The sequence below is a fragment of the Psittacula echo genome (genome assembly GCF_963264785.1).
Source record: "Psittacula echo genome assembly, chromosome: 1".
Classification (NCBI taxonomy): Eukaryota; Metazoa; Chordata; class Aves; order Psittaciformes; family Psittacidae; genus Psittacula; species Psittacula echo.
In genome coordinates this window covers 109,111,152-109,133,844 of record NC_137735.1, presented here as the reverse complement: position 1 = coordinate 109,133,844, position 22,693 = coordinate 109,111,152, and the positions used below count along the sequence as shown (strand labels likewise).

General features: G+C 39.1%; 1 protein-coding gene across 2 annotated transcripts in view; it reads left to right on the top strand.

Annotated features, from left to right (window-relative positions):
• The window catches only part of WNT7B (Wnt family member 7B), a gene marked incomplete at both ends in the record, with an annotated part of 94,514 nt that overhangs the window by 45,073 nt on the left and 26,748 nt on the right, over positions 1-22,693 (top strand). For both annotated transcript variants that reach the window (XM_080627098.1, XM_080627097.1), the window contains one exon: positions 10,093-10,319. In XM_080627098.1, coding sequence (XP_080483224.1) covers positions 10,093-10,319 — 227 coding nt within the window. The remainder of the gene's footprint in view (positions 1-10,092; positions 10,320-22,693) is intronic.

Below are 22,693 nucleotides of genomic sequence, written 5' to 3'. Positions count from 1 at the left end.
GCTCTGCATCTTCAACACCAAGGACAGGAGGGAGGCTGTATCTGACATGTCACTTAAAACTGAACGGATGCAGCTCTGCTTCTTCCATTAGCTTGTGCCTGTGTAATTTTCTGTTTACTCTCTTTCTGGTTTTGCCAACCTGACACTTAGTAATGTGACATGGTGTTTTGCTTACTGGTAGCAACATGACAGTACTAACCACAGAATGGGTGCGGGGTTTCTAAATCAATAGACAAATATTAGAAGAGACAAAATATCTTGATTCCAAAAGCAGATCACCTGGAAGAAACAGCTATGTAATTAGCTGCTCTGAAAAAGGGTAAAGAATGCCTGCATTCCTGCCAGACCTGGAGAGGTCAGTGGTTTCTGCTTCTGAGACTGTGTTTCTTTTCCAGTTTTTCCCACATCTCAGGAAAAATGCTAGTTTGTTCACTGTAAATGAGTGTACACCAACTAGTGTAATTTGAGGGAAAGGTAAAAGCGGGCCACTGAGGAGAAAAGGTCAAGGAGCCAACAATTTGCCTGGTACACTTGGGTACTGGCAAGGATGTGCTCAGTCCTCACACTCACTTCCTTACCTCCTGCACACTTGCATGGGAGAAGCTGCCCTTCCTCTGATGGTGTGTATCCCCAAACTTGACCAATTGTAGAAAAAAATCAAGAGAAGACCTTATGCTCTTCATCCTCTCTGTTGGCAGAAAACAGCCTTGCATTAAGTGGGATAATTAGAGCAGATGGGAACAACAAATTCTGCCACTGGTTTGAGCAATACACCCATTCCAGATGTAGAAACAGGCTAGTGAGTAAACCTGACAGCATCAAGCCTGTGGGGTTTTGGGTTTAATTTTGTTCATGGATGTTATTTAATTTCATATTCTGATAGCTCATGGCCTTAGCAAAGATTTACCACTATGAAAACAGGGGTGAGGAAAGGAAAAGAAGAAATAAATCATGACTCAGAGGGTATGGGTTTGTTCAGTCTACAAAAATTTGGTATCACTGATGAAGTGAATTCAATTTTTCTCTTCTGCAGCTAATCCAAGACCAGTCAGTCAGCTTGATTTGTGGTCATATATCTATGCATAAATAGCAACCTCCAGTGGTCATTTAGTCCAAACTGCACATTTTGTGTGGGGTCAATATGGCCTCTTCACCTTCCTCATGTAAAAGGACCCCTTTGTATGGCTTTTCAGTGTAGCTCAGAGCTGCATATATGCTTTCATACTCATTATTAACAGCCACTGCAGGGTAGTCTTAAAATTAACACAAGACTGAATTTTCTAACATACTGGATCATTAACAGATTTTCAGAACTTCTTCTCATTGACTGCTCAAACCTTGGCTAACAAAAATGAGTTCCTACCTGAACCATCATAGGGGTAAACCCAGCTACTTTCATTTTGGGAAGCAAGTATCTTCCTTTCCTGTAGACCCCTTATTATATGTTTTCCTCTTTCAATTTTTGTATCATATCCAAGAAAGCCCCATGCATGCAAAGCTAGAAAATTAAGATATATTAAGATATAGTTAAATGCTAAATGGAAAACACAACAAAGCATGTATTTGAAAATATATTCTACCAACAGTCCATCTTCAAGATTTTAAATCCACAATGCATACCTGCTATAAACGAAATTAAATTATTTATATTATTAATATATTTAATAATATTTAATAATAAATATTAAATAAAACAGTAAATGAATGACATTTTAGAGAGAGCTAACAAGGGATGTATGCTTCTGTGCATGAGAACTGCTCTAGCATGATTTCAGGGCCACACCAGGACTGTAATCAGACCACAGATTTCATCAGATCTCAGAAATTAAGCAGGGTATTGTTTTGCCAAGTTTTGGACTTCGCCTGAAGGACTTTCTCTTCCTCTTTTAACCTTTTCACAGGAGAGATTGAACTGCTAAACTTTGGTCAAAGCCAGAATATGCACTCCAGTTATGCTTAATTAAGCCTGGGAATTGAAAATGTTTGGAAAACATCCATATATATGCATTAATGTGACTAATATTCATTCTTATTTGTTATATGAGAAACATAACAAAAGCATAGGTTTTACATCTTGAAGTGTGAAATGTTTATTTCTCCATGATATTCAACTGTTTTTGTGTAGAGACACAGAAAACCTGTGGCTTATCTCTATCAGCCGTTTTAGTATTTCATAGTTGTATTCCCCCCCAGGGGAGCTGCAATACCCCACTACAGTCATTCTACAAGGTAGTTTTGCTTTTCACTGTGGTGGATCTCTATTTAGCAAACAACTCTGTAACTTTCTGTTATATATCAGCATGACTTTTTCTAGGGCTAAAGGAAAACAGAAATGGGGTGGAAGGCAAATAATAGCACTAGACATGAATAACAACTGCAAGAGCTCAGCAGACATCATGGCAGCCAGGAATGGTCATTTTTGCTATTGATGGTGGAAGCTGCTTGGTATGTTGCAGGACATAACACAGGTGTACGGATGCTTGCAGAACTGGTAGGTCCTGTTAATTGGGTTTATATAGCCTTAGGGAGAAAAAGAAAAAAAAGAAACAGAAATGTTTCAGTTTGATTTCTAAACCAGTTAAAATCCTGGGTTTTAAAAAGTATCAAATAATTTTATATTAACACGACTTTTCATTAAACTGACTTGGATAAGTTCATCTATGCCATGTGTGTCACCATCCTCATCACTAATAAGACCAATGCAGGAAAATTCCAGCCTTTCACTAATTGCCCTGTGCATGCCAGAAGAGCTGTTGCCTTCCTTTTGCTTCCAACACAGGCCTATCAATTTACTCTGATTTAAAAAACTGAACACTTCTTGAAACCGAGATTGTTTTGGAATCAACGTTTCCCACACTTCAGCTTTTTTAACATCCTATTTTACTTTTATTGATTTTTATATGTACAAGATGTGAATGTTTTCTACCATATAATAAGATGTCCCTAGAATGTGATTGCAGACAAGAAAGAAAATACTTGTTATATAGTAGTTTGCTGCGTAAATTCAGAATGTCTGCTGTAAGACAGTAAATGGCCAATGTAAATGCCCAATGCAGTAGGGCATATGAGGCATGTGAGGCATTTCTGTTTTCCATGAGCCTTCCCTTGGTGTACAAAAAATCAATACAGGTGAACTACAGATGTAACAGGTCTTAAGAAATCTTGCTGTTCTATATCAAGTTGTCTCACTGACTGACTAATAAAAATTAGTGTGGTGGACCAGGCATACACTAGGTAAGATATGTGTCAGCTTAATATCAGATTGCATTGTCATTTTGGGAGACAATTCTCAGGAGGCATCATGACAGAAATAGAAATACTATCTATGACAAAGAGACACAGATACTCAGATACTTTTGCTTTCTCTTGCTCTGGCATGAACAGGAAGAATTAGTGAAAGGCTGGTACCAAGCACTGATGGATCTGTGACAGCTGGTGAGCAGGAGAGTCAGATTTTGTCTCTAACCACTCCCAGCGCTCTTCCTTTGGCATAATGCTATCTAGATAAGGAATAGCTCCTGGGCCTTTGGTTAGAGCTTCAGTTACCTTATGTTAGGAAGCCAAAGTGAGTACTGCTCCCCAGCTAGCCTTCATTTCAGGCTCAGGACTGCCAGTATTCCTATGGTTTTGTACAGCAACTAAAGACACAGTGCAAGTAGTAGAAGGTGCTCTGTTAAGTAATGGGGATTTTACCATATTCATTTCAGCTCATAAAGTTCACATCTGCACTATTTTTTCTGTTAGTTAGTGTAAGCTTTTCTGTGGTAAACAGTAGAAAACTAGTGGGGTAAATGCCACATCAGCAGGAATTGCATAAACACATCATCTGCAAGGAGCTGAAAACATGCAGGCCCCAAGGACAACCCTCTTCAGAGCCTGTGCATGCTGCTGCAGCGTAGCCTGTGAGCGTGGTCCTAGGGGCAGAATGCAGGCCACTGCCACGCCAGTGCTGTGACCTGGGGACATCTCTCTGATAGGCAACGTCCCCCTTCCTTCCTCCTGAAGCCAAATCAGGGGGGATCACTGTTGGCTTCATAGCAGTCATCCTGTGCCTCCCAGCGGGCAGGTAGGAAAGGGTGTGAATCCAAGGTTTTGCTGATGATCCCTGTATCAATATTGCATACAGGGATGGAGTCCTTGTTCCCACTCTGCTCTAAAGCAGGCATTTAGCCTCATGCATGCTCTGCCCTTATGTGAATCATCCCTCGACTTGCCTATCCCACCACTTACATTTTGAACATAATCTAACAGCCTCTCTTTTTGGTGACCTCCTCAGAGAAATATCTACCTTTCATTTGATGGGAGTAAACATGTTGCTGTGCACAGCCCCCACATCCAAAGGCTTGTCTTGGAGCCCCACAGATATGAGTGCACCACAGGACAGTACCAAGCAGCCTATTGGATTTCCGTTTCAATAACACATGCAACTGAACAACGATTTCCCAAAGCCGGCAGTGGAAAACAAAATTGAAAACCTAAATATATGCAGATGGCATTCAGAGCCCAGGATGCTCCTGCCAATTTCTGCAACTGATACACTCTCAAAATATTTACTTAGGAATTCTTAATTAAGTAAACCATTCGGTAGTGGTGTACTGTTTCAGATGTGTTGCAGTGTCACCACAAAATATCTCGGCGGTTTCTTCTAACAAAGAATCCATTATGGGGATTTTTTTATCAGAGACGGTGGGGTAAGTTTTCTGTACAGTGCACTGAGGTTTGAGCCATGAAGCTCCTTTGCTGTTAATGGAATTCATGTGGCTAAATCCCTTCACTCCTTGCTGAAAATGAACCCCCTGCCCAACAGCAGCTTCAGGTGAATATCGAGTAGCATGGTTAGGGGTGAGATCACGGTGACCCTACGGCGCCTATTCAAAGTGCTTGCAGTAAGGCTGGCTCAGTGACTCAAGGGGAAAATGTGCACTGTGCTGCTGTGCAGCCAGGAATACAAATGAGTGAGGGTGTCAAAAGAGAAGGTGTAGCTCCTGGGGCCACTCCTGTTCGGCAATAAATTTTATTTGCCCAGGGAGCAAGGATTGCCAAGAAGGATTTTTAGGGCTTGCTTTTTTTCTTAATCAAAAGGTTAAAATCAACTTGGTTAAGTGCTTTACCTATACGAAATGTGTTGCTGGTTTAATCTGTCTACTTTACATCTTCTATTTTACATCTTCTAGTTATGTATTTGTCAGAACTGAATTTTAAGATCCTTGGAGAAATCTCAGTACACAGCTGTGCCTGTGTTTGGGGAGAACTCTGAAGTTAGCTACTGCCATTTAGCTATACAACAGTCCTATTTCATAATTTTGTCAAAATTCATATTTTTCAAACAACAGTAAAAATTAGAATTTTCCTCATGTACTGCATGTAGTTGCACAACTGCCCATTATAAGGATTTACTTCATGTATTTGTCACTTGTGCAAAGACTCTAAGATCCTCTATAAACTACAGCTCAAGTGATGGCCTTTCCGTATGTGAAATTCATCTGAAGTTGCAAGAACATAATAACATTTGAAATCAATGAAATTACTAATATGCTCAAGTTAAGCCTACCTTTGCAAATGTAAACTAGACACTCAAGAAAGCAAATATGAAAGAAGAGTACATTTCTGTTCTGTCAAGCAATACTGTATTAAATTTTATATTCTTGAAGCTCACGTGTTTAATTTCTGAAGTGTTTTCAAAGACCTTTGTTTTTATGAATTGCTTGGAATCAATAATAATTTTCATGGTTATGATCTTTCAATTTTTCTATGTAACTGTGTGAAAAGGAAAGCTGTAGTTGTTTAGGTCCCAGACAGAAGATACAACCATAAAAAGAAAATGCATTTTGAGGGAAAATTTTAACTTTTTGCCACAGTAGTAATTTGTCTTTGGATAATTAAACAAGCATTACTTCAGAAAATAAGCTGGAAATTGTCTCCCACTGCCATGAACTTTTGCTTGCTATGACTGAAGCCATGGTTACTTTTTCAGAGAATGAAAAAACTTGATGTTTCAGGATTCTGATGCAGAAACCAGGCCTTCCAAAACATTGCTCACCAGAATTAGCTTGTTAGAAGTTTGAATTGCATGGTCCTATCCAAGCCTAGTCCAGTGTCTTTTTAATTTGGATGTAATTATCTTTATAACTATGGGTCAATTTCAGCACTGGTGTTTCCCTTGGATTAATGACTAAGTGGTGAAGGAAGGGGATGAGACACTGGAATGGGTTGCCCAGGGAAGTTGTGAGTGCTCCATCCCTGGCGGTGTTCAAGGCTAGGTTGGATGAAGCCTTGGGTGGCATGGTTTAGTGTGAGGTGTCCCTGCCCATGGCAGGGGGGTTGGAACTAGATGATCTTAAGGTCCTTTCCAACCCTAACTATTCCATGATTCTAAAGTGAAGACTTTCCCTTTGCCAGGGACTACTGTTAATCGCTTAGCAAATGTAACATTGCACTAACGCTCTTTAGTTGGATAAAACCATGTGGATGATGTTTAGTTGGGTAACTCATGTGGATGACCCAGCATAAAACTCTGAAGTGTGTGAGGGATGAGGGATGGTTGCAATTACCATAAACTGCACCAGAAATCTGAACAGACATTGCACTCAAGATTCCCTTGTGATAAGAATCAAGGAAGTTTGCACCGCAGAGAAAGATTAGATGGGAGAAGATGCCAAAATGCAGCATGGGGATCTGCCTTTTTACAGTTCTAAAGTGAAATAATCTCTATCTAGTAGCAAAAAATAATGTAGCCTTCAACCTGCCAAGGAGCAGAAGCACAGCACAACCCTCCTGAATGTGTGACAGATGCACAAACTGAGGGATGCCACAAGAAATTGTGGAGAGGAAGCTTGAAATGCTGTTGGGTGCATTTCTTTAATATAAATAAAGTTTTCCAAAACCTCAATTTCATGATTCAGCATTTCTTTTGGCACTGAAATTATAGTAACAATTTAAAAGTAGGCTAAACAAGTCCAAGGGAATATGCTGGTAAGTGCAGGCTGGCGAGGGGGAAGTCCCTGGAAGTAATAATAAAAAAATGAAGACCCCTCCTCCCCCAATAATTGCAGTTTAATTCTTTTAAATGAAGAATGTATTAAAGAACTTTACAAATGCATAATAACTATAACATCCTCACAATACCTTCTGAGGCAGATATGATCATGCTTCTTTTCTGAATTAATATAGAATCCTTTGACCAAGACCTGCTCCGAAAACAACGGCAGACCAAAGAATACACTCCTTAACCTAATTATGAGACAGTAGCAATGTATATAGAGGAAGCAACTAAACTGAGAATTATATGTGGGGTAGATACTCTAGCCAACTCTTTCTTGCTGTCTGGCGTTTAAAAAGTCATAAGTTTTTGCTGCTTAACTTGAAATAATAGTGGAAACTGTGGGAGCTTAGCACTTTCAAAAATATGATGACAGAATGTTATCTATCTCATACCTTTTATAATAGATTTTATTTTTATTTTTTATTAAAAATATTTATATAATATAAAAATATTTTATATATATATTTTTTATCTGTAAATTGGTCACATAGGCTTAGTAAGTCAATGACTATTGGACAGGCAGAAAACAGAACTATGAGTCTTGTGAATGTGTGCTGAACACCAGCTTCAATTTTGCATGACTGTGCATGTCTGTTTCATAGGATCCAACCTTGTATTCCTTCAGGGTTAGGTTTTCCTAGAAGGGTCAGTGTCTGATACAGCAAAGCCAGCTGGAGGGGATGGGATAAGGATGCGTCAAAGCCTAAAATGCACAGGAGAGCTGCTGCATATGCCATGCCAAGGAGGTGTTGCTGTCGGAGAGCCCTGGCTGTTGCTCTGCTCTGAAGAATGGCTGTAGAAATTCACCCTTTCCTCAGCCGACCTGCTGCCTGTGCATTGCAGCAGAGAGCTAGTGGCTGACCTGGCTTACCTTCAGCCTACCTCAGGGGGGAGAACCATGGACTAAGCTGTAATGGCAGAGTCACCTGTCCCTCTCGCATCTTCAAGTTACTTACTCCGTACAAGATATCTTTCCCCTGTCATGACTTTAAAATCATGGAAGGGTCAGACCTGGATCCTAACACTGCAAAGGTCAGAGAATCTTATTATTTCTACATCAACCTCTTAATGTTGCTTTTTCTTTTTTTTTAATGACTATCGTGCTTTGAAAAGTCTTGATTTAAAGACCTCATAAATTAAATATTTTATTCAGCTCTTTAAATAGACGTGGTCCAGAAAGAAAACCTTTGATCAAAACTTGCATTTTACGGACTCAATGGTTCCATCTGATGCTCCAGCTTTGTTGCTCAGTACCCAGAAGTAATGTGAACTAAAGCTACAGGTCTGAGTGCTCCTGCTCCAAATGCTGTGAGTGGTTGGAGCTGCATGCTCTATGTTTGCAATACCTTGTCTCCGTATCTATCAACACCCTCGCCAAGCCATAAATAAAAAACCACAATTGGTGAATTTCTTATGGTTTGTTAACTTTGGAAAAGATGCACAAATACCTATTAAAGGCAGAATGAATCACCATGGAATTTCCATTCCACAGTAAACGTGCTATTTCATTTTGGCCAGGGAAGAGTTCTCCATTTCACCCTTTTTGCTCTGGCTTTAGTGTAGTTTATTGGAATGGCAAAATGAAACACACTGATTTCATTGAAATGCAACAGTTATGTAATTTTGCATTTACCTTTGTGATGAAGTTGATACATTCCTATAAAACTCTTTGATTTTGTTGTTCAGTCAGCATTTTCCAAAAGGAGCATTTCTAGAGGGAAATTTTTAACCCTAAGAAGAAAGGCTTAAGTGAGTTTTCAAGATGGAGAGAAAGATAGTGGGGAAGACAGTCTGTATTCTGTTACTAACCGATTTATCTACGGTGACTTCTGTTACTGTGAAACTCCACTTAAAACCAAGGTGCTGCAGCATGATCTAGGCAAGTATCTTTACATTACAGAGGCAGTCAACAACAGGATTTGATGGGCAAATGAAATTACCCATATGATCTAATACTAGGCTGGAACAAGCTAAAGCGAGGAAAGGGTTTGTGGAGCTACTTTCTTGCAGGGGCTGAGAAGCAGTGACGTTCTCAGTGCCCCAGCCAAGGAGCAGGATTGACAGCTGGGCAGCGTGGCAGGGGCTTTTCCAGGCTTTGGTTGTGTAGCTGTCTCAGGATCCATTAGATCTTGCTGTGTAAGGCCTGAACACAGCTATACCACTCTGGTCCTGCTGACTTAATCAGAGCCAGTTGAAGCGTCACAGCATGGGCCTGGCTGGTACTCGGTAGATGTGACATGAGGCATCACTGAATATGTGAGCAAGTTATCTTATTTTTTTCAAAATATTACTACTTAAAATGTCACCTGTAAAGACGTAAAAAAATGAGCCTGTAAAGATGTTGAAAAGTGAGCTTGAAAATGAAAAGTAAATACACTAAAGTGAAAACATATGGCAGGTGCAGGTTATATGCAAACTTTATAATGTATTCTGAAAATATACTTGAAGAATGAAATTACAAATGTTTCTAGCCCGGATGGCACATATTAAGGATCACTCCTATATGCTTGATGATATTTGCCAGATCTAAAAGCACAGTTATGCTGGTGAACTTTCATGAATAACTCAATACCCCGAGTTAATAATGGGTTGGTATCATCAAGTCATTCTCTAAACTGTGCCTAACAGTTTCAAATGGGGGATGGATGAACTGGCTGTAGTAACTAAAATGCTGAACCTGAATCCATGCAAGCCATTCAAAGCAGACATGAGTTTCAGAGATCTGTGGATGATCAAACATCACAATTTTTTGCTTTTAAATATCTTGCTTTCCACATATCATCTGATGAGTCTGTGTAGGACTGGAAGCAAAAGTGCCCAAATTATATTTCTCTGTTGTTTCTGGCACAAATCAGATCAGGAATTATTGCAAGATTTCCAGTGTTTTTTGCTGGACTGAGAGGTTGGGATAAGTTGGCATAATTATAGGAACCCAACTTCCAGCCCTTGCCTTTTTGCCCAGAGCCTTGCCTGCCACATGGCAGCACATGGCAAAAGCATTTAACGGCCTCAATGTGGTTGTAACGTTTCTTTCTGCTCTTTTTCTTCAGAGCTTTGTCATCCGTGGTGGCTTTAGGAGCTAATATCATCTGCAACAAAATCCCAGGCCTGGCCCCTCGGCAGCGAGCAATCTGCCAGAGCCGCCCTGATGCCATCATCGTGATTGGGGAAGGGGCACAAATGGGAATCAATGAGTGCCAGTACCAGTTTCGGTACGGGAGGTGGAACTGCTCTGCACTTGGAGAGAAAACAGTCTTTGGACAAGAGCTTCGAGTAGGTAAGGTTGTCTCTAATATGGTGCTGAAGTGATGTGTTTGGACTGGTTTTCTTTTTAGCTTTCTCACTACAGTCCTGGAAAAGTTTATAACCTCCTGGTATTTGCCTACTGTAGTTCAATAGTGATGCTCCCAAAACAACTGTGGTCTGTATGTTTTCACTCATTGAAAAGTAACAGGGAAGAGGCACAAAATCTCTAGTGATCTGTAGATGAAATCATTCATATCTGTTCAACTTCATACCCAGCAATGACCCAGATGCCTGCACAGGCATACAAGGACACAGTCATCACACCTTGTGAAAAATATTTCCAATTGTCATCCTGTTAGAGGCTGCCATGATAACCGTGGTACATATTATGACCAATAAAAAGGGAACTAAAATTAACTCTAAAAATTCCCTCTGCAGACTTCCCAAAAGCTTAAGCAATGGGAGAGTCCAATTAACTGATGGTGTACACTAGCCTTCCAGTACACGGCGGTGATATATATCCATTTTAGAGCTGCTAACATACTGTAAAGAAAATACTGCAAGTGATTTGAGGTAGGAAACCCAATCAAAGAAAATAATATAGGACCCTGGCCTGACAAGCTGTTAGCTCGCAGAAGTTAAATTGATCCCTTTCCATTTATCCTGTATATGATATTATTTCATAGGGGAGATTATGCAAATTTTTCCAGTACTGAGATAATTATTTTCCTTGTCACCCAGCTGAGTATCCTTAGCTTATTCCTGACTTTTCCTCTCTTTTCCAAGGGCTGCCCATTTACCCTTCCCCATATTATCTGCTGCTCAGTGTCAGGATAGCATTTTGTAGAGTGTGGCTCTCACAAGGGTGCTCAGAGTGATCCCATCCAGCTTCACAGTGGGGTTGTAGCCTGTTCTTGTGTCTGATCCTTCTTAAGGTGACACCTTTTTCCTCAGTTCAATGGTTTGGGTGAGTCTTGTGCCTCCAACACAACTAAATGTGGTCAGACATAAGAATTCATTAAAATTGTGTGAAAAAAAGACATAACATTTCATCCCATCTGTGCAAAGAGGAAATGACTTACATGACACTTCGGTTGTTACTGGAGATCAAGGTTTTTTTCTTTCCAACACCCTTGTGAAATGGACATAAAAAGATGATGTACACTTAAGTCAACAATCAAATTAAGTGTTTTTCAAAGAATGTGCAAGTCTGAGAGTGTGACTGAGGTCTGGGGTTTTTAAGGGCACAGTGGCTCAGCTGTAAAGTGTTATAATGAAATAAACTCATTAGCATCAGGGAAACTGACCTACACCCATAGAGAATCTGTCATATTCTGTATTACTCCACATCAAATCACAGAAGTGGAGAGGGTTAAAACTAATAATAAAAAGACTGAGTAAACTAAATCAATTGCAAAAGAAAAGTCTAAACTTTCTGAACTTTGGAAGAATGTTGGGTAGAATTTGGTTTTGATGCTGTAAAGCTGGTTGAGAGGTATTTGCTCATCAGTGTCTTTTCCTGCATTTGTCCTAAGATATTTTGAATTCTGTTTAGATACTGCTTCTTGCTTAACTTTTGTTTCTTAAAGAGTGTGAGTGGAATGCATCAAACATTCTCAAGACACCATGTACAGAAAATAACCTAACATTTGACTTTTACCTTCAATCAATGAAACATTTAGCCGGTTGTCTTGACTACTAGAAGCACAGGTCTGGTCCTCCTTGGTTGGTCTTATGGTTTCTTGTCTTAAGCTGATGTCCAAAATGATGATGTTGTCAGAAAATATATAGCTGCTAAGCAGGCTAGCATTGTACTTTTTCATGTTATGTTGTCTTGATCTGCCAAAGCTTGCAACCGTGCTCTGACCCTTGGACAAATAAATCCTCTTAACTTCAGTCACGTCACTTATGTCCTTGAAGTGGGACACTCTGGAGGGTTGTACCAGAGTCAGTGTCATCACTAAGCTTCCTGGTGAAAAGGCTTTCACCACTTCTACTCTCCTCTTGAAGCTGAAAATCTTGTGGCACCTCATCAGCTCTGTCCTTGTACTCATGAGCAATAATCCTCTTCCCCAGAGACTCCTTTCATCCTCAGAAACCTTGAAAGTGAGTGCAGTCCAAATGCCTAAAGAGGACTAAAGTCATGCCTCTGCTATAATTCTTAGCATTTCTATACAAAATAAGAGCTACAGGGAACAAAAATTGTTTGGCATCAGGATGGACTGGTTATCAGGTTGGTCAGAGTATACATAGTTTGAAAAAATCCAGTGTTTTCTTGAGCCACTTTTCTGGCCATGTTTGCCAAAATGTTCACCATATTCTTGACCTCTTCACCGAACCTGGGTGGTTTCTTGCAAGTCTGAAATGACTGATGTGGAATTTGGTGGGTTCTTTTATGGCTTAACCCAAACACAGATGAAACTTGGCAGTTGCAGCTGAGTTCTGCTTTGACATTTGTTGGGTGTGAAACCACACATACTGTAGCGGATGGAGGAGGTTTACATGACCCCTGCCAGCTGAGCCAGATGAGTTCCATGCAGGTCTATAAAGGATCCCATAATCCACATGTCTTTATTTGTTTTATTAGTGGAGTAGCACCCAGAGATGATGTGGTCAGTATCTAGGAAAAGGACAGGGTTTAGGAAGTGGTGTTATTACACTGGGGGTGGGGAGGGAATAAAAAAAGGACAGAGCTAAAAAAAACCAAACCCAAAACCCACTTAAAGGTACCAGATACTTGTGAGCATATATATTCACTTATGTAACAAAACACATCTGCGTCTGACACATACAGAAACACTAAACCAGACATTTGGTTCTGCCTGAACAAACTGAAGAAAGGATTAAAACTAAAAAAGACAGGCGTGTTTTTCACTTCATGCCAAAGGAAAGCTCATTTAAATTATTCCCAGAACTGCTTAGGGATATGAATAATCATAGAGTCATATAATAGTTTGGGTTAGAAGGAACCATCTTTATCTGTATGGGAAAGAGGACCTACTCTTTGGCCACTAGGCCAGGGCTCTACCACTAGCACTGACAAGTGCAGATTTACAGCTAATCTTATTTGTAACCCCATGCAACACTTCTCCCTCAAAATTCAAAGCAAACCTCCAGACACACCCAACATGAGGCTTCTCCAACAGCTGTGCATTTACTGCCAGCACCATTTCCTGGGTGCCATTATGCTCCAACCATGCATGTCTTCCAGCCACAACAAGCAGCAGCCAGAAGGCATGACACAAGAGCAAATGTCAATCCTTGTGACTTCTGGGGATCCTACTGTGCCAGAGGAATCTCCAGTGAGTTACCTAAGCTGGATTAGTGATGAGCTATTTTTTCAAAGAGGTGCTTCAGTGAATGAGGGCTGTACCACCTATATAATACCCGGGAGTCTGTACTAAAAACAGTTGAAATAAATAGTTTGGAGGACAGAATAACAACTGTAGAAATTATGTTGGGCATGGGGTGTTCATTTTGGTATGAAAGATTTATAGCAGCCAAGATAAAAAGTGACAGAGAGATACAAATTAATTGCATGAACAAAGGATGTAGCTTGGGATGGATTAGCCAAGCATTGTGTATAGCTTTTTTTGGTATATTTATAGCTGGGAACTTTTCTGTAGTCTTGCCATCCCCAAAGAAAAGTCATTACTACACTCACTTGACCCATCCTGTTCCTGTACATACTTGTATTTGTCACCTTCCTGCACTCAATTTTCATGCCAGATTCCCACATAAAGTCATCTTTTGCACTCTCCACCCATTCCTCTTGCTGTAAGCCTCTTTAAAAAATTACTTCTGTAAAGATAACCTCTTAGGTTCAAAAATTAATTGGTTAATGATATATCAATTATTATTATAGATAGGTATAGTTGAAAGAAAATTGTCCTAACTTTTTGAAGGCAAGGACTCAGATCTAGAAAGCAAAGCCTTTGGTTGTATCAGGTTATTGATGCAAAAGAGCACTAGAGACTGGTCTCTATTCCCACAAATGATGGTTGAAGCAATCTATCATGTAACTAGCTCTAAAAGTTATAGATAATAACAGTTGGGAGCAAATAACTCCACACAAAAAAGTAAGCACTTCAGCTTCTGAAATATGGAGTCAGAATCACTTATGGAACTGAAATCTACTGTTGTTCCTTGACAGTGGATTATGCTGGCTAATTATTTGTGCATTGACAATTTCTGCTGGAAGTCCCCAAATTGATGTGCGTATAAACAGACTGCTCTTACCGATGCTAAATCCAGGGCAAAAATGAGTTGTTTTGAGAAATAAAGCTGTCACGATATAAAAAGTAATTTGTAGATATCTCATTTTCAGACGCATGATGTGGGAAATGATCATGATTTAGTAATATTCATTTGGCTGGGCCATTGATTTGGCAAATTGTTGAACTGGACACCTGACAGTGAAGAATCAACAGATAGACAAAAACCAAGAGTAGTGATTTTTTTTTTTTCTTTTTTAAATATCTGATGTTTTATATTGATCTGTATTTTTCTGGCACGTTGAAAGTCTGCATCTGAAGTGATGCTACCAGCCTGCTTGCTGTGCGAAGTTTAGAACAACATCTTAAGCAGCTTCCTGTCACCACACCTTTGCTCAACTTTTGATCCACTTTCCAGGCAGAAAAGATGAGGGGTGGGAGAGAAAAGTACAGTTTTAAAGGCTGACAAAATCTGTTCATGGATTTTATTAACTCACAGGTGAAGAAGACTGCAAGTAATTTTGAGAAACACAATCAGAAAATAAAGTTGAACTTCATGGTTATATACAAGTATGCACTCGTACACATGCACACATAAAGTGCTAAGAAAACAGCATAAATTTGAACAGAAGACCAAGAAAGGGAGGGGAATGTCTTCTCAAAGAAAGATACTTACAAAAAAAGTGATTCCATCTATATTTGCATGGGAAGCAGGTAACTAGTCCACATTGGCTCCCAGTGTTTTAGCTGCAGGCCTGAAAGAACAAGGGAATTGGCCATGAAAGATACGTAAATGATGGCGTTGTGGCAAAATGGTTGGCATCTTATCATACATGCAGAGGGGGTGTCAGCCAGTAAATTATTCTTGGTTCAGGCCATATATAGGCTTAATTAAATTTGGATTCAGACTCACATATGAATCCAGTCATTTTTATTCCGGGCTATAATGGTGGTTTAACCGGGATGCCAATGTTCATAAAAACTTCCTACCAAAAATGGGAGGAGTAGACAGGCTCGTTATTGTCCAAAAATGGAAATTTGCATCCAAGCAGATACATTAATCTAGCACAGTAGTGTCTAGCATGGTATGAGTGGGCCAACTTGGAAAGCTTCTCTTTCAGTAAGAGCAGAAAACTTCCAATACATGAAAACAGGCAGCATTCTTAGGAATGCTTTACAACCATACTTGTGCTTTAATGCTATCAGCAAATCAATAAAGGGAACTATAAATGAATCCAGATAGTTTGCCTAAAGTAAGTACATTTCTATCTCACTTTTTGCCTTTCTTTCCTCCTGCCATTTCTTTTCTATTACTTTATGTTCTCATTTTCTAATTTTTAAATTGATTTATGCTCTTAGTTATGTATTTATTAATACTTAGTAATATTCATGTATCAGGTTGACTGTATGTTTATTATTCTAACATCTGTGTGTTTATTATGGGAAAATCTATCTTTACGGACTCGCGTTATATCCAATAAAAACAATATGGGGGAAAGAAAGAAATCATACAGCTGGAAACAATTTGGAGGGGAAAAACTAGTTGGAATTAGATTATTTTAAATATGATACAGAGCAGGGTACACACTTCACTGACGGAAAGGCAGTAATTATCTTTGTCATAGCAGTAGGTGCTATGACTGCTTTAGGTATTTGTCAGTTATTGTGAACCTCAATTGCACAGTGGCTTTTGGATCAAACATGGAAAAATTTCTGGGGTTTTATTGTCATATAGTATGGTCCCAGACAAAAATGATGCCCTTTGAGCGTTCAAGCAACTGATCAGAAACAAACTTGTTTTCAGTAATTTGAACTGGATGACTGCATTGCTACTAGGATATAGTAAAAGCATTCCGGTGTGAGACGTGGCTTCTCAGGGGATGGCATTGGCTTTCAACTCCTAGTTCAGCAGGCTACCTGGGATGCCAGGAGAGAAGTGCACAGGATGCATTCAATCAGCTGAAATCTGTATGTGGACTAGGACTGTGTGCAAATTCCGTCAGATCACATAGGATCAATAAAACCTGGGACTTTATTACTCACATGGCTACCTCGGAGTGCCTGCTGATGTCCATTTCACAAAGTGTCATGTGAACCCATTGCATTTGCAAGTGTGATTTAGTTAAACTACTAGATGCTATAAGTACCATGGCTAATTTAATGAGCTGTGGCTTATGCAAGGGTAGTTTTTAATAGACGCGTACTACTACATCACAGGATGTATAATTCTTCATAATTTAGAGACAGTTTTCTCATTATTAGGCTGAATAAAAGTAAAAAAACCAAGACATGCATAGTGAACCACCATTGATACCGGCTGGGAAACTGAGAGGCAGGCAGAGGCAACTGGTAGAAGCAAACCGACACCAAATCTGACTATGTGCTAAGTATGCTTATTTTGCAGGAAAGATTTATCACACTGCAAACATTCATTGCAAAGCCATCTCTTAAAATGTCTCAGAGCATTTCTTTTCACAACTGATGTGTTGTTGCTGGAAGGAAACAAAAATATCCTTAACCTTAAGGATATCCTGTATATTTGTTCTAGTTTATTAGATATGTATTACTGCAGAAGGATTTCAGTTATGTCAGTGACTATCCCACATGTTGCCTTACTAAGGTAGAAAGGCCATTTCTGGAACAAAGCTGGCTATTCTGCATAAAGACCCATAGAATCACAGAATAATTTGGGTTGGAAGGGGCCTTCAAAGGTCATCTAGTGCAACCCCCTGCAATGAGCACATCCTTATATTAGGTATCCTAGAGACTGTAAGGTAAGTACTATGAGGCATCCAAACTGCCTTATGAGGACAGTTTTTTTCAATACAATTCATCTTAATAGAAAGTTAAACAGTGAAAAAAAAGCTGCGATAATATAGTAGTTACAAGGTAAAGTAAATAAGATGGCTATTTTAGTTTGCTTTATCACCTTTGGAGGAAATTAAGGAGTTGATTCAAACAGTTCACATTTTCTGACTGTTGAACGGTGGATAAGATTTTTACTGTCACAAGCAGCAAACCAAGACAGCAACCCAAATCCGAATAAGAAAATAAACTTCTCAGCTGGCGGTAGCTGAGTTTGGAAGGGATTGGTAAAAAAATTATGAAACAACTACTGTGCTGAGAATTTATATTATTTTGACTGAGGAGACAGCCTCCACAGTGAGAGTGGTAGGTTCAGACTCATCTTCATTTTAGTAGGTTTCTGTTACTTGGAGGTTTTTAGAAAAATAAAAATATATTTCTATTCTAAGGAAGCGCTGTTGTTAAAAGAAATAAATACCCCATTTTGAGATGATGGAGGATTCCCAGCTTAGTGAAACAATTTGAAATTTGTAGATGAAAATTTCTTTGTACTTGAAAAATTTCTTAGATGCCAGAGCCTGATAATTACCTGGTGAGGATTTCATACTGTTTTCAAAACACTCTGTAAATCATAGATGAAGAGATAAATGTGAATGGGCAGTACCAATTGTAATTTATGAGTTGGCAGATATAAATTTTGTTTGACTACTAGAAAAGATGTAATTTTGCTACATCAATATTATAATCTAGATCTCTTTTTCCTTGTCTCTCTATTTATGCCTAGCATATATAATATGAATCATATAATAATCTCCCACCATGAATAGACAAATTTTTATATTCCCCAATTTATGTTCTCTACTCTCTAACCTTTTTGTAAAGTACAACTGTCTAGTTCAAGTGTATCTCGGTTGTGTTTTCTTTTCACTCGAAGGTCATGAGTTGGAAGAAAAATATAAGTTCTCTCAAATTAAAGTGTTATTGCTGGCATTTGAATATTTACCTCTTTGGCAGCAGGCTTGCTTTAAAAGGCAGACATCCTTATTCTAAACATAGCACTAATATGTTAATACAATTATTTAATGAATTCTGCATGGCTTGCAACTGGATGAGAAATGGTAGATGTTGACCTGAACAAAATCTGGAATTTCTATCCTGAGGGAAATGCTACCTTCTAAAACTTCTGTTTCATTCCATTTTAATACAAAAATGAAGATTTTCTTGGAATGGATCCTTTTCTGTAGACATTTTTGAACTAAAAGGCACTGACATACCTGACTCTGAACAATATGATTTCTGTTTGTTAGAGCACTTAATTTTAAATCAGTTAAGTGCATTGATGTAAACTGATGCAGGGAACTGAAACTGGGGAAACTCAAGCCTCTCTATCTATCTGTCTCATGATCTCCAGTCTTGCATGCTTCCATACATATTCTAATCTATATGGTTTAATAACACACCACATGGCTTAATAAGAGATATCACATAGTATGACATGCTGTTTTCTTGTGACCTTAAACCCCAGATGTCTCAAAAAGCAATAGACTGGTGTGGGAATTCAGTTTAATACTGTATTTCAAGGGTTCCAATCTAAGCCTGTTTTTTACTAAATGAAATACCTCTGTTTATGTGTCAGTACGGAAAAGAAATATTTGTTGGAGAAGGGCAGGTACTTTGGGGTTTTGGCATTCTGAGATCATCCTAATAGATTTATAATTAGCTGTAGGGGAAAAGGGTACTGTTATGTATAATGGGGCTTTAAAGACCATCTGTAACGACCTGTATCTTTGATCATTTGCTCAGCGTTCACTAGAGGAAAAATCTTCCTTTTCTCTTGCTTTTAACTTTGTCTTTAGCTACACAGGATAAAATTTTCCATGTTGATTTTCTGGTTTGCCTTGGGATGAGTGAGTCAGAGGTCCTGTGGAAAAGATAGTATGCAAATTCTAGGCTATTAGTTAATTGAATACTCTACCAAAATTTGGATAGAACAGGGCTAACTTGCGTACCAACATTAATTTGGGCACTTCCTTACTTCCAATTTCCACACTTGGAACATTAAAGTTCTTTTAATGTAAATTTTTTCATGCCACTCTGTAATAAAATTGCTGGCTGTAAATGCTCCATAGCATACTTGACTCAGTTACCACCAGTGTTCCGGTCCTGTTAGTCAATGACTTACAACGTAATGCATGCTTAAAAGAGGAAGGCAAATAACATTTAAAGTTAAATAAAGTGGTGCTGGGCTTAATCCAAAATGATAGGGGTCAAATTCTGATCCTATTGCTGTCAGTAGATGTTTTGCTCTGCTTTCACCAGAGCCAGGATTTTACAGCCACTAAAAAGGCTTCTGGCTTTTGTGTACAAGCAAAGTTCAAAGTGGAGCTGCTTCTCATAGGAAGGACACAGCTAAAACCTAATTAACTAAATGGAAATCAACTATAAAATGTTTGACTTTTTTAAAGCACAGAGCAACTTTGCAAACAAGCAGGTGCTGCCAGGTCTTGCCACTGCAAGGAAAATTCTTTATGTAAGATGACAGGTAGTGTGGGACAGCAACTAAGCTGCTGGTATGTGATCCTGTGATAACTTGGGGTTCTAATGACTTTGAGATTCCTTAAGCTTTACTACTGCGGTTAGCTATGTTGTCAAAATCGCTTCCCTAGAATTACAGATGATAGGTTTGGTCATCTAGTTCAACCTCTAGATCAAGCAGGACAGGCTAAACATAACATTAGACTTCAGAGTTACATGTGTAGCAGCATCCCTCCCTTTCCTCCCTTGTTCTTTGGGATACATTCTGTTTGGTAAACCATCAGTTTCTAAATTGAAAAGCTTGAAATGCACAGAGAGGCATTTACAAACATTATGAAAAACACAGCATTTGTTGATCTGTACATTTTGGTTTGCAAACAAATGTTTTAGCATTCAGGCATAGATCGCCAATCCGTGCAGTTTGCTGTCTTGCCTCCAGTCACAAGCAATTTTGTTTTCTAATGAAGTAGCTGGAGTATCCCAAAATATTACATCTGACAAATACCTTATTTTCTAATTGACAAAATTTCCTTCTTGAGTATCGTGCATGACTTTTTAACATTGGATTAAATTACCCGTGACTGTAGTGTATCTCTTACTGCAATATTTTATGACCATAACTGTGAAGTATAATATCATTGTTACTGATATGAGTCAAATTAAGATGAAAGAAATAAAGCAAGCAAGCAAGAGGACTATATAATTTGTTATTTGGAGGTTTGAATAAAATGAATCTAACGTGGTAGTGGTAAAGCAGTTCTCTCAGGATTCAAACTGGCCAACAACTTTACTCATGCTCTCAGATGTGCTTGACTTTAAACCCTACATTTTAAGCCCTATTAAAGAGGCTTTGAAAGTGTTTGGTGTTAAATGCATGCCTGGATGTTTTGCAGAACACAGAAGTCATAGTGAAAGCCAGCATGCAGGATTGAGGTGATGATGGGTCCTTCAGCTAGTGAAAACTGTTGAACCTATCCAGTTTTGACCAGATTTAGCTTTAGGACTGAAGTGTATCTAGATGACTTTTAGCCACACGTGCAATCTGTTGCTATCTCTAATGCTCTCTCCACTGCGGAGGTTCAGTCTCTGTTTTCTGTGATTATGAAAGAAAGAAGATTCCTAATACTTAACCAGTGTTGTTGTAAAAAGTGGGTTTGGATTGCTGAGGAGTCTTTAAGTAGTCTTCTTTCACCCCAGAAAGCTCACTGGTACACTGAGAGAAGACACTTTCATCTCTAGATAGAAGTTCAACAGACATGGTCTGAATTGCTGTAGACTGGAAAACTCTATTCAAGCTGCTGAAATGAAAAAAGTTTACTCATGCATCATGATTTATTTTTACCTGTTCACTGATTTCTTCATGACTACATGGAAACTTGCTTTCTGTCTGATTCAGCTTCCACCCATGCTGTTCAGAAGAGGTCTCTATGCAAAGTCACATTTGACATGGTCAGTGCAACCTTTCAGTTTCTGAAGAGAATGGTACAAGAGGTAACAGTGGTTTCTGTCACTGTTGCTGAACTAAAGGGCTTCAGACAAAGGCAGAAAAATGAGGATCCCCTTCCTCACTTCTTTCCTTTGGCCCAGTTTCATACCACATAGCTCCAGGCATTTACACGAGATGTCTAAGATAGGAACCTAGTCAGCCTGTATTCCTTGTATGGTCAAAGAAGAGAGAGAAGCACTTCCAGAGGACAATTTGGATCTTAATTTGACTGCATGACTGTCCCTGTTGACTATCCTGGGAGCTTAGATTCCCTATTTATGTATCAAGTTTGTTAATATCTAATTTTTGCTTGTCTGTGAAATTTTTCCACCTCTCCATGTATGTTTCTTAGGGGAGGATGTGGTCCTCTCATAAAGTCATACCTGCTCTCCCCGCATAGCAGATGTGGAAACTTAATCTTCATTTAAAGTCCTAGTTATTCTTGGTACTCATTCACCAGTAGTACCTGCAAAATTTGCCTTAGCTGACGACTTTCAGACAGATACTGGCTAAAAAAAAGAAAAAAAAGCTGCAACCACAAGCATAGCTCCACCAGTGCTATTTGGAAATTTAAGAACAAGTGGGAGTCCAAAATTACCACCAGATGGTGCACCTATTTAGCAAGTGACAGCCACATGTTCCACAAGAAAGGGTAGCCACAGCCTCCAGCAACCCATCAAGTTGCTTCCCCTGCTGTTTATCCTCAGCTAAGATATAAATTGAATGTGTTTGAAACATGGACCTGCAGGTCATACTATTCTGTTACATTTAATATGGAGTATATTTTCAATCTCCGTGATGGAAGCCTTTCAGCTGCCTAGCTAGGGACCTGACGAAGGAGAAAAAGTCTAGCAGATCTACAACTACACATAAAGGGAGCAGGAAAGAAAACGAGGGACCAAGAGCAGGAAAAATTGGTGATGGTGAAGGGCAATGAGCAGGCTCCAAAAGTAGAAGTGCTCACCAGAGCATTTATGCATTGCTGTTTCATTAAGTTGGCTAGTTCTGGCTATTAATGGTAGGTAGCTGACAGAAGGTTGAGGTCAGTGCATTTCTGTAGGATAGTCTTGATGTCTAAGTATTTTGGAAAACTGCCAGTGCCAGTATCCCAGGAGAAAACACATGGGGTATGCTATTATCTGTATAGCAAAGGTGGTAAACTTTCCTAAACAGTGAAGTGTTTTTTATTCTCTAGCCACTTCTCATTCCTAAGCACTTGGTAGTCCATATTTGGGGAAAGATCAGCAAAAATGGATAAGCATATATTTTCTGCCATATTTCTCATAAGATCATGTGATTCAGCTGGATTTGCGGTAAATCAATCCATTGTCGTGTAGGACATGAGTAGGCCTTTCTTCCCATTCC